Source organism: Dendronephthya gigantea, unplaced genomic scaffold (genome assembly GCF_004324835.1).
Source record: "Dendronephthya gigantea isolate DGI-Jeju-01 unplaced genomic scaffold, DenGig_1.0 000018F, whole genome shotgun sequence".
Taxonomy (NCBI): Eukaryota; Metazoa; Cnidaria; class Anthozoa; order Malacalcyonacea; family Nephtheidae; genus Dendronephthya; species Dendronephthya gigantea.
In genome coordinates this window covers 1,622,229-1,641,798 of record NW_021163028.1, presented here as the reverse complement: position 1 = coordinate 1,641,798, position 19,570 = coordinate 1,622,229, and the positions used below count along the sequence as shown (strand labels likewise).

General features: G+C 37.0%; 1 protein-coding gene across 1 annotated transcript; it reads right to left on the bottom strand.

Annotated features, from left to right (window-relative positions):
* Positions 1-468: 468 nt before the first annotated feature.
* On the bottom strand, positions 469-13,984 carry LOC114520874 (serine/threonine-protein phosphatase 2A catalytic subunit beta isoform). The gene is made up of 7 exons (XM_028541217.1): positions 13,702-13,984; positions 11,555-11,764; positions 8,087-8,260; positions 7,538-7,627; positions 4,550-4,711; positions 4,240-4,358; positions 469-1,760 (listed from the first exon to the last, which is right to left on the bottom strand). Exons 1-7 carry the CDS (start codon positions 13,801-13,803, stop codon positions 1,688-1,690), a joined length of 930 nt encoding a protein of 309 aa, XP_028397018.1. The 5' UTR covers positions 13,804-13,984; the 3' UTR covers positions 469-1,687.
* Between the last annotated feature and the right edge of the window lie 5,586 nt (positions 13,985-19,570).

The window sequence follows — 19,570 nt, the reverse complement described above, 5'->3', positions numbered from 1 at the left end:
TATCATTGTCAAAATTCCTAACTTCTGACCAAGTGTCAGGAAGGTGAATTCGTCAATTTAAATTTTTAACTGTGGGAAAAAGCATGTTGATATCGAATCGAGCCATTTAAGGCTATCAATCCACTTCAAAGGAGTTATGCTTGTGGGGAGCAAAACTCGTCAAAAGTCATGTCAAAAATTTTGGGACCGTTCTCGTGGTCAAGTCGATTTAGCACAGCATGCTTCAAGATCGATATGCCGCCATCTCTTTCATCATGGCAAATTGCAAAAAAAGAAATTTTCAACAAGCACCAAAGGGAGGGATAGGCAAAGGAGAAGCGTATATGAAGACCATAAAAAGAAGATACAAGATTGAACCTCCTCCGCAAACACAAACCGTTAAAGAAGCCTTTAGAGGAAGCTGAGCAACAGCTTTACTAAGACCTTTTATCCCACACTCAACATGGTTGACGAGAAAAACCTCCCCAGGAAACGCCTTTAGCATGTTTAAAACTGATCTCAAATATAGACTGGATAGCGCGACGCCGCATTCGTACCAAAGTTGCTGCGCAATTTACAATATAATATAAAGTATCTAACGCATAAATGTTGCCAGTTAGTTGATCCAATAGCCGTAGCCTACAAATCTGGCCAATTCAAAGGGAATGTGAATAGACCTTTTTGATAATACGTCACAAAATTATCGTTTTAAATTTAGAACCACTCAGTTCTCGTGTCACGGCTGATTTCCATATTTATTTGTCAAAAAGGAAAATTCTTTTTCAAACACGTGTTAAAGAAGGATGTTTTGCATCTTTGCAAAACATGTGAGAGTAAAACTTGAAATTTTAAAAGGAGGTTCTAAATGTAAAACAACAGTCTTGTGACGTAATTATCAAAAAGGTCTATTTAGTTTACCCATAGAAATAATAGATATTATTAAATTCATAAGAGATATTATTTCTATGAGTTTACCTCATTTGAAAGGACTTGAATATGAAAAACTCCTTTATCGAGTATTATTCACATCGCTTAGTTCTTAAATACTTTGACAGAAAACAATAATTTGCCGCTATTCTGCATTCATTTCCGAACTCATTGATAGTGCCCTTGGCGACGTTAGAAGACGAACTGGTTCAGTTAATTGCCTGAATTGGGAAAAGAATATTTTAGGTGTTTAAAAAGCTGTTCCAGATTTCAGTTGCGATTTTGTTCGTGATGAAAAGATCAGATGTCGAACAGTTTTTCGATTTAATTTAACTAGAACATGATTTATGATCGTTGCTGTCAAAAACATCTGAAGAAATGAGAGATGCGAAAAATTGATAAAGGGTCTTCTCTCCCATACAAAATTTTATAGGTTCTAACAAATTAAATTAATACTGCCACAGCGTTTCAATCACACATAAAACGGTCTCCAAAACTGTAAAACCCGCTGCATTTCATGCCTCACTCGCCATTAATTATCGGTACCTTTGCTTCGCTCCTAATTTGAACTGGAAATATTTAGCGTTATTTAACCTAAGGAAACATTTGCTGTGTCAAAACACTCGTCAGTATTTGTCATCGTCAAATCATAAGATGGCGAAACACCGAAAGAAATTAGCTTGTCATCACCGAGTTGATTGTCCGAATTCTGTTTTTTAAGAGTGCCCGAAATAGGTGGGGCTAGTTTTCTTCTACGTCAAGTCCTAGGGGAAAGTGAGGGTTAAAGGAAATAGTCCGGGGTTCTTCGAGTGACGTGTGGTTCTCCTCGTCTCGGCGCCGGGTCAAATTGCAAGCTAAAAAAGAATTGGAAAAAGTTCAGACATATTGAGTCATCCAAACCTGGTCGTTACTTCGGGCAGGATTTCTATATTCTAATAAAAACTTATGTTATCTTAAGTCAAATTAAATCCTAACCCACAATCTCAACTCCGATATCATTATTTTGGAATGGGTAAAATAAATATTCTGATCAACCGAGCCCAATTCAACCCTTTTACGTTGTAAAATTGATAAAATCATTGTTACAAATGAACGGACTGTGCGGCTCAGTGTTTTCACAGACTAGATGTAGTCACTGGGAATTGGTCAATAAATATATCGCTTGGAAAGCCATCAAAACGAAAAACATAAATAACCGCCATATTGGTATACTAAATTCATAACTTTACCGCATGCACACAGTCCAGGTTTATTCATATTGAGGACTTTCGTATCAATAAAGCTTTATTTTAGCACAAAAAATATGCTCCAAAAAATATTTAGCTGAAGTTCACCATATCTATTGTGTAATAAATTCAGGCGCATGAGATGTGCGCAAGGTTTGAACTTGGCATGAGATAATACTAATAGTCGTTAAAAATTTATCCCTGGAGATGCTGAAATGAAAACAAATTCTTGTAGGGACATGAATTTGTAAAAAAGAGTATAATGATATAATTATGAGAGAGAGGAACAAAATCTCGTGAATAGTATTTCCGTCGACATAAACCACTGGATAACGAATTCCGGCACGTGAATAACCTTGAGAGTTCTTGGAAGAAAAATTTACCCCCCAAGTCTTAACTTTGCATGAATCTTGAAAAAAAAACATGGATTACTTGGATTACCAAGTTTTTGAATCAGGTGAGCGTTGAATGACGTCACACCGGTCACGAGCATGATAAGTTTTGTGAACGACACAACCCTTGACGTACGTACTGGCACGCTCTTGTCACGCGCCTGATTTCTCGTTGTTATGCGGAAACATGGCAAAAGAACAGGTACTTCTCTTCCTTTTAACGTCGTTTTAGCGTAAGTAGGTTGTTGAGGTGTGAGAAAGCTAGAGACGTTTGGCTTTAATGCTCGTTTCTTCAATTTCACTTTGGACCGTTATTTTTATATGTTGTTATGAAGCTTAAGCTGATACTAATTGTGATTGGCTGATTTGTGGTCACGTGCCTTCGGATAAGTAATAAATATGCAATGTTTCCCGCCAGAAAAACAAAATGGCGCCGAAACTTTGTCAACAATGTGAAGACTTCTCCAGTTTATATGTAATACAAGAATTGAGCGAGGAAAATCGAAAGGAAGATGCACGAAGAAGGAACAAGTATGTCCCAAAAATGTTTTCATGTTTTAACAGGTGCCGTAGATGTTTAAAATTTAATTGCTGCTCGAATATTGTCTAATTTTTCGTTGTATTCCACATTGGTCATTGCTTTATGACAAAACAGATAATCAGTCGATCAGTTTTTCTTCGAATAAACGTTGTTCTCCATGAAATATCAATTATAACTATGTCTCAGTTAGAAACGAGGCATTCGAGAGAACAAAGCATTTTCCGTTTTAGCACGTAAATGTTTAAGATAGTGAATAATAGCTCGTTCGTGACGTAAATTACTGCCCGAATATTGTCTAATTTCTCGGACTCGGTTTATTCCTTATAATTGCTTTATGACAAAACACATGATTAGTTGATGTATTTTTCTTCGGGAATGCGAGTTTTGTCCTCCATGACCATGAAATATCAACTATGACAATGTCTCAGTCAGAAAAAACGAGGCTTTCGGGAGAACAAAACATTTTTCATGTACGACTTTTTAACTGTATCAATTGACATGTGTATATTTCGCCTTTTTTCGATGGGACTCGACAATCTATCAATTTTTGCAAGTTTGCACATTGTAGAAGCGCAAAGAGTACACAGTGCTACGCCATGAAAGCATAGAAAGCCAGTATAATCCCGAACAACTTAACAAAATTGTGAGAATGCCAGGCGGAAGACTTGATATCTGCTCAAAAAACCGCCATTTTAAAACTAAACCAGCGGTGCCCTAATCAAACCTGGACCGTAGTTGAGGGCACTTGCCGCCATCTTGGTGCCCCTGAGTTAGGCCTCTGGTTGGCTAGCGTAGTGACTGATCTCTATACCGTATGAAAAATGCGAGCCGTGAATTTTGTACTCTTGGTACTAACATTCGCATGGCATACATACAAATGTATTTACATATATATATATATCCTCGGAAAATGAAACACGGCGCAGAACAAGTGCGTTCTTATACTTTGATAGCATTTAACCCTCAACCGGAATCTGCATAAAAACGCCAAATTACTGGTGGATGCTTGATTTTGGTTTGTTGCATGATCTTGCCAAACCTAATTCCTCTTGCGTCTCTTTGAGTTTTACGCATGCCTCTGAAGCATTAAAATATCCGTCCCTGCACACTCGTAGGGACGAATGACTACAAGTTATTGCCGAGAGAGAAAGAAAAAAAGGGAATTTAAACTTACAAGGAATATTTTAGAGAATCATCCAGTTCCATGATAGCGGCTTGATTACCACAACGATAGCAGTAATTTGGCGCGCTGAATATCGTTACCACATTGCGATCGTGACACCAGTTATAACCCTAGGAACAATTAAAAGGAACCATAATTTGTTAAAGTTTCAAGGATGGTATGTAATCTGTATTAAATTTCGGGCTTCCTTTCTACTGTATAACAGAATCACGTTGTCTTTCTGGAATATTAGGAAGAACTCCCGCTTTCAAAGGCTGAAGGGAAAAAGTCACTGTATTTGTGTAATCTCCACATTCCATACCTCCATAACCAGCTGATGGGCTCTGGACACAAGCGTAAGTCCATTTGTATGATTAAACTGTTCTGAAATATCTTGGCCGAATGTATACCCTGCTCCACGAGGCGAGATTCCCCAGCCACCACGGTCATCAGGATCACTCCAAAGGAGGTCGCACATTGGACCCTGTAAAAAAAGGATGGGATGAGAAGCGGGGTGAATAATAAAGAAATGTAAGTAGAAGTATACCATAGTTAATATCGCGTGACTCATTGGTAATAAGTAAATATGATGGAAGAAGTATCGTTATCAGTATTGCGTGCACTGATAAAAAAGGTAGTAGTAATGATAGAAGTATTGTCAATATCGCGTGCAGTTTTATGAATGGAAAGGTTATGTAAGTGGTAGTATAGTATCATTGTCAATATCGGTGACCTTAATGGTAAAGTAGTGGAAGAAGTATTATTGTCAACATCGCGTGACCTTGATGGTAGAGTAACGACGCATGTGGAAGAAGTATCATTGTCAACATCGCGTCACGTTATAGTAAAGTAGTGGAAGTATTATTGTCAACATCGCGTGACCTTGATGGTAGAGTAACACATGTGGAAGAAGTATCATTGTCAACATCGCGTCACGTTATAGTAAAGTAGTGGAAGTATTATTGTCAACATCGCGTGACCTTGATGGTAGAGTAATGAATGTGGAAGAAGTACCATTGTCAACATCGGGTGACGAGTTCAATTTCTTATCTTTTGATGACCAATTGCACCAACCAACTGTACCAACTGTATTTATGATTGGTTACTTCCAAGCATTATGTTTACTATATTTAATGTACATGTAGCTGTATGCTAGAGTCAGATCTTCACTATAATCAGACCAACTAACCAAATTCAGCAAAGCTTTATGTAGGCCGAGAGCAGGACACGAGGGAATTAAGGATCCCTTATGCTCAAAGGTCAGCCAATGAAAATTATAATGCTTGTTGATGTAGATCTAGAGCAATGCATCTCCCAGACTACCTTTATCTGGAAACAACTTAGCTGAGGTAATTCATAGGCAAGTCTGATTATTTAAATAAAATGTAGAGGTTCTAAAATTAAAACTAGAAATACATGCATGCAGCACCCCTCATCAGGATCACTCCAAAGGAGGTCGCACATTGGACCCAGTGAAAAAAGGATGGGATGAGAAGCGGGGTGAATACGATAGTATATATCGCATGACCGGAATGGTAAATAATAAAGAAATGTAAGTAGAAGTATACCGTAGTCAATATTGCGTGGCTCATTGGTAATAAGTAAAGACGATGGTAGTATCGTTAACAGTATTGCGTGACCTTTATGGTAAAGTAATGAATGTGAAAGATCTATCATTGTCAACATCGCGTGACTGTATGGTGAAGTAATGAATGTGGAAGAAGTATCATTGTCAACAACGCGTGACCTTGATGGTAAAGCAATTAATGTGAAAGATCTATAATTGTCAACAACGCGTGACCTTTATGGTAAAGTAATGAATGTGGAAGAAGTATCATTGTCAACATCGCGTGACTGTATGGTGAAGTAATGAATGTGGAAGAAGTATCATTGTCAACAACGCGTGACCTTGATGGTAAAGTAATTAATGTGAAAGATCTATAATTGTCAACAACGCGTGACTGTATGGTGAAGTAATGAATGTGGAAGAAGTATCATTGTCAACATCGCGTGACCTTGATGGTAAAGTAATTAATGTAAAAGATCTATAATTGTCAACAACGCGTGACTGTATGGTGAAGTAATGAATGTGGAAGAAGTATCATTGTCAACAACGCGTGACCTTGATGGTAAAGTAATTAATGTGAAAGATCTATAATTGTCAACAACGCGTGACTGTATGGTGAAGTAATGAATGTGGAAGAAGTATCATTGTCAACATCGCGTGACCTTGATGGTAAAGTAATTAATGTGAAAGATCTATAATTGTCAACAACGCGTGACTGTATGGTGAAGTAATGAATGTGGTAGAAGTATTATTGTCAACAACGCGTGACTGTATGGTAAAGTAACGAATGTGGAAGAAGTATCATTGTCAACATTGCGTGACCTTGATGGTAAAGTAATTAATGTGAAAGATCTATCATTGTCAACAGCGCGTAACTGTATAGTGAAGTAATGAATGTGGAAGAAGTACCATTGTCAATATCGCGTGACTTGATGGTAAAGTAATGAAGGTGGAAGAACTATCATTGTCAACATTGTGTGACCTTGATGGCAAAGTAATGAAGGTGGAAGAACTATCATTGTCAACATTGTGTGACCTTGATGGTAAGTAATGAAGGTGGAAGAAGTATCATTGTCATATTGCGTATGATAAATGTAATAAAAGCGTAAGTATTAGTACCACTATCGACGTGGCTTGCACTGCGTGTAATGAGAAGGGGCAATATCACATGCAGTCAATATATTAATCGCCTGTACAAACTACTTAATTTTGATTGAGGCACAACAGTAAAAATCGCGTTGAAGTGGACACTATTATAGCGATAAGTAGGGGCGGTATGCGCCAAATTTTATACTTCTGAAGATCATACATAATCTCACATTCCAGTGGTAATTGAGGGAGTGTTATTGTCAACATAGCATATTTTCTACGGCATGAGGAGGGCAGTATCATTGTCAATATCGCATATTTTGAATAACATGTGTGGGCGGTATTATTTAAATATTGAATGAATGGCACTAAGTGGGGAAAGTAGTCGAAATCAAATTCACGTGGGGAGTAATGTAGTCACCAATTATTGAGCAGTACTGTAAATCAGAACAATAGACATGGGAGTTATATGTGGGAATTTCCTCAGAGGACATGGGCGTGTAGCCTGAAATTCCTAACATAGTAAATTTCACACACTTAGGAACATGTATAGGTGGGTTCCTTATGGGGAAACTAACTTCCAATCTTTGGGTCCACGACTGAATTTTCCCACGGATATACAGTCATGCAAAAACAAAGAACTCGAGTACGTACTTCATGTGGAACTTCCTGTATCCTGTCCAGAGCTCGTATGTGATCCAAGGTATCGATAGACGGCGACAGACCGCCGTGAAGACAAAATATCTAAAACATTACAAAAATTGGACTCGATCATTTAGGCGTTGTTACGTGAACGTCATATGCACGATGTCCTACATTTAGATCACACACCGCGTCTTATTAAGTACATCACATCAGGAGGTTTATTACAATGTACTTATTATAAGTTAAAATGCGAATCGGTATACCTGGTGCCCTAAATTACAAATGCCAAGGTTTGGTTTTTCATTCTTACTAATCAATGGATTCAGAATGACATTCAAAATCCAAAACAGCTGCAGATTTGCAGCTGCAAATATACTGTAATTGAAAGGCTTTACCAAACACACAGGGGTTTGTTTAAAATTTAGACATTTTCTGTGCACCCCTTTAAATCCTTCTGCAAAGTCACGTAAAATACGATGTGAACAATGTATGAAATCGTCCCAACCTAAACGTTTGGACCTATGCACGTTGTATGATCAAACAAGGTGAAAATCCTACCTGTCCATCAACAAGAGCGGTGAGAGGAAGGTAGTCGAATAAATCCGTGAAATATTTCCAGACATTTGCGTTGCCATATTTGCGTAAACATTCGTCATAGAAACCATAGACTTGGGTGATCTGTCTGCTCTCGTGGTTGCCTCGAAGGATGGTAATTCTGTGTGGAAAACGTACCTACAAAGGAAAGACAATAACACAGGGTCTCTTAGTGGCTATGAACCTCTCTAACCCAATAATGAAAAAGCCACAACAAATGGCGGGCAGTCCCTCAGAATCTGGCCACCTCTGTTAACTGTTCAAATCCGAAGAAAAATTACAGGCAATCTGCATTATATTTACACTGCAGACTTATTTTTTGTCTGCACAGAAAGAACATTCACAGAGAGGGAATATGTTCTGTATCAATTTTATGTGGAATTAGCTTTTCCAGTTAAAACGTCTTCGTATAAGTTGGACCTAAATTTTATTCAGGAGAATGAAGACAAAAGAAGTCGACTTTACGCAAGTGAGGTTGCTAGCAAGGATCGCAGCCCATGCTCTTCTAAAACACAAATAATGATTATGTCATACCAACATCAGTAGACTAGAAAAATTGACCAACTTCCTGTTTTCTGTCATGCTGGTGCCTAAGGCCCGTTTCAGACGTCGAACTTTCCATACTTAATAGTTTTAATCAAAGTTCGACGTGTGAAACGATTAGACTGTTTGAATTAAGTTCGACCTAAGCATTAAGTTCGTGGCCAGGTTGTGCGGAACGACCAAAGCACGACTAAGCACGGCGTGGTTTCAAACGTAGAACCGATGTGCCGAACCAAATGTGCCTTCTGAGAAAAACCAGTTTTACCAGTGGCGTTTTACCATATTAATTTAAATACGTAGAGGTTGATAATTTTTTCAGCAAATGTATTGAACTAAATATTTGGGTGATGAATGGATGCATTTTTTCATCAATACTTCATTGGCAAGGTCAATGTTTCAGTTCAATTTCTTATCTTTTGGTGACCACTTGCACCATGATTGGTTACTTCCAAGCCTTATGTTTACTTTAAAGATTGCAGTATTTAAAGTTTGTTGTAATCAATGTACATGTAGCTGTATGCTAGAGTCAGATCTTCACTATAATCAGACCAACTAACCAAATACAGCGAAGCTTTATGTAGGCCGAGAGCAGGACACGAGGGAATTATGGATCCCTTATGCTCAAAGGTCAGCCAATGAAAATTATAATGCTGGTCCATGTAGATCTAGAGCAATGCATCTCCCAGACTACTTTTATTCTTATTTTAGAGTTCTAATCACATGCACAAATTGTGTCCAGTGATCAAAATTTGACTGTAATTGGGGTCAACTGTGTTGGCACATTCATCGAAATGGGTAATTTGGTGGAAAATTTTAGAACTTATTCTAGAAATAACTTAGCTGAGGTAATTAATAGGCAAGTGTGATTATTTAAATAAAATATAGAGGTTCTAAAATTTAAACTAGAAATACATGCACGCAGCACCCCTCGTCATCTCAACCAAGAAAATAATCTCCTGGGCCTAGATTAGCTTTACTCAACGGCCAAGGTACATTGAAGGTGATGTGACCTGTTTTTTACAGGCATTTATAGACACTACAATCTTTGTAACTGTTAAAATTTCAACATTTGAGGCTTTGGAAAAGCATTCAAACAGTACAAAATTTCCATAAAGACAGTACAAAAAAGCATCAAGTACAGAGCCTCAAATCTTTTTCAATTCTTGAAGAGAGATAGTTTACATGAAAATATAAATTTACATTTTAAAAAACCCTTTTTGAAGTTATGAAGAATGGTGTAAAAGCCTTTCATAGCCCAAGATGACTTTGGAAAATGACGTATCATGCTCATATAAATAATGGTAATTGCACTGAGTGGAGTGCAAATCACAAATTTGATTTCACGCAAAAATTGCACGACACAAAGTGCAATTTCCAATATATTATATTCATTTTGAAATCATACAAAAAATTAAACAAATTCAAAATGATTTATTGGCTGAAAGAACCGTGAACGGTGTAAAATGCGAGTAATTTTCATCTATTTTTGCCAAGAAATTTTGCAGGGCATTTAAAAATTCAAAATATAAAATGTTGTGCCATTCCCCCCCTGTAATTTGATTGGATAGTTACACTGAAATACTAAATCTGATTGGTTATTGTGGTGCAGAACTTCAATCTTATTGGCTTATAATTTATGTGATTAATGCTCAAAAATAGTGCGATTTTTGGAATTAATCACACTATTTTTAACCAATCATATTGCAAGAAACACCATTGATTTCAAAATGATCATCCTTCTTCATACAGCAAACACAGAAGAGTATAAACAACTATACTATAGACACATACCGATTTAAAATATTTTAAAGCTTTATATAGAGTATAAATTGTTCCTTTTTCGCTTTTCAATCTTGAAGAGCAACCCCTTTTGTTTTTGACAAAAGTTTCTTGATGATTTTCATTTGATCTGTTTTTATTTTTCCTATTTCATTTGGTGTAATTTTTAAAAACAGTTTTATAAAGAAGTTTGTGAATTTGGCGTTGAATTGCAGATGTTATTATTGAAATACAAATTTCTGATTCAGCCCATCAGAAAGTTGCTAATTAATGGTTTCCACTCATTTAAATTTTGCGCATGCGCATAACTAACAAAACCATCCAAAATTTTGCGAACTTTGGATTCCGCTATGTTCTGTCACAATACCCGGGTGTAATTCCTAATCTCTGGATGGAATTAGTACCCTTGCACAGTGCACTGCACTGGCTCGACGAAAATAAATTTAAATAAATACAGTGGCAACTACAATATAAAGTGGATCCGATTAGATAAATAGAATCTAGAGGTTTCTAATTCTAAATTTTTTGGAAACAATAATAGTGTTAGAATTCTCAAAAGTAATTATTACATTTATTATATTCATTTTGAAATCAATGGTGTTTCTTGCAATCTGATTGATTAAAATTAGTGCGATTAATTCCCAAATTGCACTATTTTTGAGCATTAATCACATCATTTATAAGCCAATAAGATTGAAGTTGTGCACCACAATAACCAATTGATCAGATTTAGTATTTCAGTGTAACTATCAAATCAAATTACAAGGGAAAATGGCACACCATTTTACTATTTTGTATTTTTAAATGCCCTGCAAAATTTCTTGACAAAATAGATGAAAATTACTCACATTTTACACCGTTTTCGGTTCTTTCAGCCAATAAATTGTTTTGAGTTTGTTTACTTTTTTGTACGATTTCAAAATGAATATAATAAAGTGGAAATTGCACTTCGTGTGGTGCAATTTTGGCCTGAAATCAAACTTTTGCGATTTTGTAATCACGCGTTTGATTTCACACCAAATTGCACTTCACTCAGTGCATTACCATTATAAATGTTATAACTCAAATATATAAAAAGTTCAATAGTTTAAGTCAAAACCTAGCACATACCTTCAATGTAACCAATAGTGTGACAGTTTCCACTGAGTAGTAGCCTCGATCAACATAATCCCCCATGAAAAGATAATTTGTGTCAGGTGATTTCCCACCAATACGAAATAGTTCCATTAGATCATGAAATTGTCCATGGACATCTCCACAAACTGTTACTGGGCACTTCATTTCCTGTACATTTGATTCTTTTGACAAAATTTCTTTAGCCTAACATCAAAAAGAATATATATTCATTTGTGAATGTTGAATAGTCAACATCATAGTTAAGCGCTTTTCTTAACTCTTGCAACATTCCTGTGTGTTTGGATCAGGCTATCCCAACACGGAAACCATTAAGTAATTGTATATTGTTATATAGCAAGTTTCAAAGTTCATCCAGTGTTCAGTTATGTTCCAGAATCTGATTGGTTAAAACTATGTCATGTGAAAGGCGGAAAATCTGAATGTTTACCCAAAAATCTTGTTTGTCAGGTTTGAACATCAGTTTGATAGGGGGTTAAAACTTTTAACCACCGGAGGTTATAATAAAACTGGAAGTTGTGATGCAAATCACATCATGCAATATAGGAACCTTAGCCAAATTCTTTTTGAAATGAAAAGTTTCTCTGCCTATATTTTTGTCACATATTTTCACCAGTTGTTTCCTTTGAGACTTGCTATAGAATAAAACACTTATTGACTGATCTCCTCGGGAAACATCATGTTCAATTGTGGACCTTCGATCACTATGTTTCCCTCGGCCACATGATGTTTCTCTTGGGATCAGTCAATAAGTCTTAATTGTGTAGTCACCTTGATGGCAAGGTAATGAGGGTGGAAGAAATATCATTGTCAATACTGTGTGACTTAATGGTAAAGTAATGAAGGTACAAGATGTTTAATTGTCAATATTGCATGACCTGAATCATAAAGGTAATAAAAGTGAAGCCTGTTGTTGGTGTGAACTCTCATTATTGCAGAATTCTATCATAGTTAATCTCAACTCCACCCGAAGGTAGTTGTGATAGGTTTTAATCATTGAGAACACAACCAACTGAGGATCACTGACCAATCACACACCCTATGGGAATCTAAACCCATAACAAAACTGCCCAAAATGCAACCTAACCATATAGGCCAATTCACACAATGCAATGGATGAATTGCATAATAGACAGAAAGAGCATAAACGTAAAGTTTGGTTGCGAAGTACCAAAGATATGGCCAAGCGAAGTTGGCAAATTTTGTATACTTTTGTATTATGGCCAGAAAAGTGTTACTAAATTAGTTACACACTTCCACCTGTAATACAAAAGTATACAAAAAACGCCTACTTCACATGGCCATTTTTTCTGTACAACTTGATATTTTACAGCCAAACTAGGCAATCATACTAATTTCAGTATGCTCTATCTAGCTTTGGTGGTGTATTTCCTTGTAACCATGTTCACAAGTTGGTCTATTATGCAAGTCATCCATTGTACTATACAATTTATATCCAGGGTATGCTATTGTGTGTATACAGAATTGAGTGATAATCAAGTACAACTACTTGTATCTTCGCCCCAGGTCGATTAGTTTCAATATATCTTGTGCACAGTGCAATTATTGGGCAATCACAGACAACAAAATTAATACAACAATATGACAGGAAAAATAGGACGTAAATATAAAATGTTAGCAATACATATAAACAAATAGCATCAAATCTATAAAGCGGTTCCCACAAAACTGCTCAGATAATAAACCTTTTTCAAAATAAATCGCCTCTTAAACAATGAAGAACATATGTCCACTGGCACTGCCGATCGAAGCTACGCGCGGTGGGAAAGGCGGAATAGCTTACAAAAAAGTATTTAAGCTGAAATTCATTTAGGACGTCTTCTTTTTATATGTAAAAGTTTATATTTTCTAAGATTTTTCACCGAATACGCAGCAAATTGACGAGAAAGCTTTTAATTTCGTATTTTAATACATGTTCGTCGCTACAGACGCGACAACAACCGCACAACATGGCGGAAGACAAAAATATACAACACTTTAAAACGCCTTAAAAATTGCAATCTTCTCCTTTAAACCGTAATATTCAAATGCAAAGAAAGGTTCAGAAATGATTACACAACAGAAATTTCCTCAAAAAGCGGACGAAGAACGATTCAGCCTACCTTTTCACAAAGCGTTTTCACCATGGGTTCTGATAATTGTTTGCAATCATTTAGCTGCTCTATCCATGCATCTAAATCTTTAGACCCAGTTTTATCATCCATTTTTATTTACAGGCCCAAAAAAATGATAGGGAAGAAACGAGGATACGATGCGTTTTTAAAGTCGTGTTTCTATTTAAGAAATCTGATTGCCTTTTAACGCAATTTTAACGTTTTTCAAAGTCTATGACAATTCAGTTTCCAAAATATGGCGGCTGCATTCGTGAAGAGAACGACCACTTATGTAACATCGGCCGAAGGGCGGGTGACGTAACGTGATCGTATCATGATCGTGATACGGCCGGAATTTTCCGTAATCATTCTATTGGTGCGATTGGTACTTTTTAGTGGTAACTAAAAACAGGGCGCTGTAAAACACGGGCGTGGAAACGCGCTCATTATGACCTGATCTATGTGTGATGCACTCGAGGACTGGATTTAGCGCGCGTTTAACAAGAAAAGCAAGAAGTCAAGCGAAATCATGGCGGCTAGATCGCTAGATCCAGTCCTCGAGTGCATCACACATAGATCAGGTCATAATGAGCGCGTTTCCACGCCTGTGTTTTACAGCGCCCTGCTAAAAACATGGTTATTACTCCGCCTGCGTATGCGCAGCGGAGTCTTAAAATGCCATGGTCTTTTTACTCCGGCGTCAGCGATGGAGTTGAAAATTCGCCCCGGTTTTGTTTTGTTGTTTTTTTTTGTTTTTTTTTATTTTTCGTCGTCGCAAGTCTGAAATGGCGCGAAACATTCTCGAATTTAAAATGTGTATGTAACTGTATTTATCTACGTCCCAGTTTTATCTCCCAAGAGTTGTGGTGCACACCTTTGGCTAATTTTCCGATGCGCGATTCGATTTCCCTCGCATGATACGGCAATTCCTCCAGGAGGAACAAATAAACCGTTGTTTCTATGCTGTTCGATTAAGTTTAGATTGAATTGGGGTAAGAATATATTTAATAAATGTAGATTCTGGTCCTATTTTATAATATCGCTGCTATTTCGCTGCTTCTTTCAAAGTTTTATCAGATGTTACTTTATCAGAGTATCTCCGCTCGAGCTTTCGGCCCTACTTGGGCCGGCTGTGGTCGCTGTTGTCATGAGCTTCCGTGTGAGTGTCTTCGACTCGGCATTGTTTGAACAAATACTGCGGGTGAAGTTTAAAAACAAGTTACGATATAAAATGGTAGAAAATATCGAATAAACAAAAATCGAAGCGCCGAGCAGCCATTATGAATCCACGCGAGTCGCGAGGAGACATCTCGTGGGGTACGAAATTTCCATCCCGAAGTCAAAGGGCCAATTTTTGAAATGGTTGGGGACATTTCAAGGCTTTAAAGTTTTAAACGTTTTTTGCCGCGCTGAAAGTCCATCCCTAAAAGTTATTCAGACTGTATATTAGCAATATTTAGCAATTATTGAATGAGGTTGAACATGATATGAAGAATTATCAAGCCGAAGTTTGTCAGTTTGTTGATAGTGACAAACTGAGACTTGATAATTCTTCATATCATGTGAAAACCGAATTCAATAAATGTTTTATTATTTATTTAAAAGAACGAACATGTATTCCTCAAAGTTGCCGAACCTTTCACTTGAGGAAGCCATTGTGTTGATGTCTTCGCCATTCGTGTGACGTCAAACGTGGGATACGACTATTTATTCTATCTATTTATCACACTAAAAAAAGTCGTATCACACGTTATGACGTCACACGATGGATATGACGATTTCACACATGGCTATTAGCCAATCACAGACTGTGAATTCTTTTAAATAAATAATAATAGCTATTAATGAGACGATCCCGCGGGCTAATAACTGTAATAAAAATATGAATTCAGAAATTTTAAAAAACGAATTCTGGCGTGGCTAAATTTTTGCCATTTGGAAATACCACTGAGGTATATAAAAATTCCCTGATGTTTTGAATATGTTTAAGTGTGCCAAAAAATGTAAATATTTCAAGGGCAGCCATGATCATGTAGTGGTTAAGAGATGGCAAGTGGTAATTCCACAGACCCTGGTTCTGGCCTGTGGAGTGTCAAGAGAAGAAATTGGCGTGAAAAAAACTCATTTTTCGTTGTACATTATTGCACTTTCTTTGTTATGCTAATTAGAAATTTGCAGCTATCTTTAATTATCCACACATGTGTTGTGTGCAGGTGGTGATCGTGCACTATTCGATGAAATTAAAAAAATTTTGAATGTCCTTTAATCACTTTATTTCCTAATGAAATCAATATGTTTAGCTTTCATTAAATGCAGTAAGTGAAAAAGGTTACTTTACGTTTATTAAATATACTTCAACGCTATTGCAAAACGATAAAAACTCAAAATAAGTATTAAGAAAACACGCGCAGTCGCAGTGAATGAGTAATAACCCCACAATCACCACATAGAGTGATGTCACATATAGTAAGCCTTTGATGGTTTTTATTCATATCCTTGCGGTCTTGGATGTTGTGTTGAGCGCTTGAATGCATCCTCATCATCATCCTCAAATGGGAGCATTTGATGATGATGATGAGGATGCATTCAAGAGGAAAAAAAAAGTTGTTTGAATTATTGGGTGGAAGTGTTCGAAAAAAGTTTTAAATGTGCCAAAAGATGTTTGGATTTCATGAGCCGTCGTGACTCGTGATGGTGTTGTGGTTAACACAAGTGAGTGATTGGTGGTTCCAGCCTGTGAAATGTCAAGAGAAGAAGTTGGCGTGAAAAAAAAGCAGTATTCGATGTACTTATTGCATGGAAGTGCCGGGAGATATGTGTAAGTGTACCAAAAAATGTAAGTATTTCAAGAGCTGCCATGATCATGTAGTGGTTAAGAGATGCAAGTGGTAAATCCACAGACGCTGGTTCTGGCCTGTGTAGACGAAATTGGCGTAAAAAACCTCATTTTTCCTTGTACATTATTGCACTTTCTTTGTTATGCTATAATTAGCATATTTGCAGCTATCTTTAATCATCCACACATGTGTTGTGTGCAAGTGGTGATCGTGCACTATTCGATGAAGTTAACAAAATTTAAATGTTCTTTTATCACTTCATTTCCTAATTAAATCAACCTGTTTAGCTTTCATTAAATGCAGTTAGTGAAAAAGGACACTTTACGTTTATTAAATACACTTAAACGCTATTGCCAAACGATAAAAACTCAAATTAAGTATTTAGCAATCCCGCGCAGTCGCAGTGAATGAGTAATAACCCCACAATCACTACATTAACTAATGTCATATATAGTAATTACTCCTCTTGCAAACACGCCCGTTGCGCTGTGAGTTTTGATTTGGCGCGCGTATTAAGTCGATGGCCATAAAAAAGTTTTAAGTAAAATAAGAAACAGCGTCCATTATCCGTGGGGCGAATAGTCTAGGGGTGACGACAAAGGCCTCGCAACTGGGAGGTTGATGGTTCGAATCTTCCATGGGAAAAGTGTTTTCAAAGCGGTCTGATGTGAATCAGAAGACTGCAGGCTAGTTTCCACTCAGGAAAAATCTTCTTTGGATAGGAACGGACAGGAAAATTTCCTTTGTTGGTGAGTTCTCAGGCGGCGATCAAACAAAGGAGACTTTCCTGTCCTGTCCGATCCAAAGAGATTTCTCCTGAGTGGACACTAGCCTTGAATCAAAAAGTCTGATGTGAATCAGAAACGGGTTTATCCTCCGAATTTTCCCGTCTAACTTTGACGGGTAAGTTTGCACGGGAATCCCGTCGAGACGAGAAACTCATCTAAATTCGCATGCATTTAGACGGATAAATCAGACGAGTTTGTAAATATCAGCACGGTCAAGGACGGAACAAGGCTAAGCGAAAATCGCACCGTAACCATTAGGTTCACTTCGGCCACACATAACTAACTTATGGGATCTTACTAAAAAGATTCCAAGTAATATAAAACTTCCAAAAAAGGATTAAGAAGTGGTGGTGTAGTGGAGAAGACGGTGATCTGGCATGCATACAGTCGATGGTTCAAATCCTGAATAAATCAGCACAGCCGTTCAGCACAAGATCTTGAAGTGTTGTGGCGAAAACAATGGTCTCTCAAGTGGTAAATCGATGGTTCGAATCCTATCCTTAACCGTTTTTCATTATGAATTTTGTGAACAGGATAAAGAAAATGAAATAACCACAACCGTTCCGCACAAGATCTTGTAGTGTTGTGGCGAAGACAGTGGTCTCTCAAGTGGTAAATCGATGATTCGAATCCTACCTTAACCGTTTTTCATTATGAATTTCATGAACAGGATAAAGTAAATTAAATAACCACAGTCATTCCGCACAAGATCTTGTAGTGTTGTGGCGAAGACAATGCTCTCCCACGTGGTAAATTGATGGTTCGAATCCTACCATAACCGTTTTTCATCAGTTATATTATGAACTTCGTGAAAGGATAAAGTAAATTAAATAACCGTAGCCGTTCAGCACAAGATCTCCTAGTCTAGTGGCGAAGATGATGGTTTCCCAAGTGGTAAAACGATGGTTCGAATCCTACCATAACTGTTTTCATTATGTGTTTCGCAAAAAGGATAAAGGAAATTAAATAACCATCGCAATTCAGCACAAGATCTTTACAACATGCGGTCATTGGAGTAGGTCATGCTTTACAGAGCTCCGACCAAATCTTTTAAAATATGTGGTAATAACTTATAGATATAGCCTATATCTATCTAAAAGTCTCTTCTCCATTCGAAAATACGTCTACGAATATCGAAAATTCGTTTACGCTTTGTGTAAATTTGAAAATACGAAAGAACGTTCTCTTAATTTCAAGATGGACGAGCATCAATCTCGAACAAGAAGCGGAAAGTCTCCTGATTTGAAAAAGCAAGTATACGATCTAATCTCAAAGGATAAAGCATTCCTTGAACTAATCGCTGATGCAGTATCTACAGGTATAGCTGAAAAACTGGCTGAAAAGTTAACCGGAGATGAAAATTTTGTGAAGAAAGTGTCAAGCTCAATTGCACATGAAATCACCGAAGACATTAGCCAAAACGTATATCACAGCCTTTCGTTCGATATTAACAGCGCCAACGAGAAAATCAAGGAATTACAATCGTCGGAAAAGAAATTGATTGATCAGTATGAGAAATTAGAGGATAATCTTGATAATCTACAACAGTACAGCCGAAGGAACTGTCTACTTATTCATGGCATTCCCGAAAAGCAAGCTGAGAATACAGACAGCGAAGTGCTGAATATATTTAATAATAAACTACATGTCAATATCACAGCCGTAGACCTAGATAGATCTCACCGATTAGGAAAGAAACGGCCATCCAGTACACGCCCAAGACCAATTATTGTCAAATTTACGAGATATAACAGGAGGGCAGATGTCTTTAGTGCTAAAAAGAATCTTAAAGCGACGGGAATCACTATTTCTGAAAGCCTAACCAAGAAAAGATACGACCTCTTAATAGCCGCACAAAATCATCCAAGCATTAAATCTACATGGACGTTGGATGGCAGGATAATTTGCCTATCAACTGAAAACAAGAAACTCGTAATGGAAACGAAGAAAGATATTCAACAACTCTAAATTACAGGTTAGCCTCAGTATTTACCTAAATCAGTGCCCAATCATATATTAACCAACAGTTTATTGGTGTCTCAGCTTAGTACACTAAATTGTGGTAAACAAATACTTCTGTGTGCGATTTAGTATTGTGAGTATTTATTGATTATACTTGTAATTACAGTTTATATATATAAACGTAGATCCTTATATATATTTTTCTTTAGTACTTCTCTTATTTTTCCGCGTATGATAGAGTTACCATTTCATAACTTGGATGATGATGAATTTATGCTTGTGCTATCTGAA

Coding starts and splice junctions, on each gene's coding strand:
- LOC114520874 (XM_028541217.1), bottom strand. CDS start 13,803: ATGGATGATAAAACTGGGTCTAAAGATTTAGATGCATGGATAGAGCAG. Junction 8,261..11,554: donor CACTATTGGTTACATTGAAG/GTATGTGCTAGG, acceptor TTTCCTTTGTAG/GTACGTTTTCCACACAGAAT. Junction 4,359..4,549: donor CCCATCAGCTGGTTATGGAG/GTATGGAATGTG, acceptor AATTGTTCCTAG/GGTTATAACTGGTGTCACGA.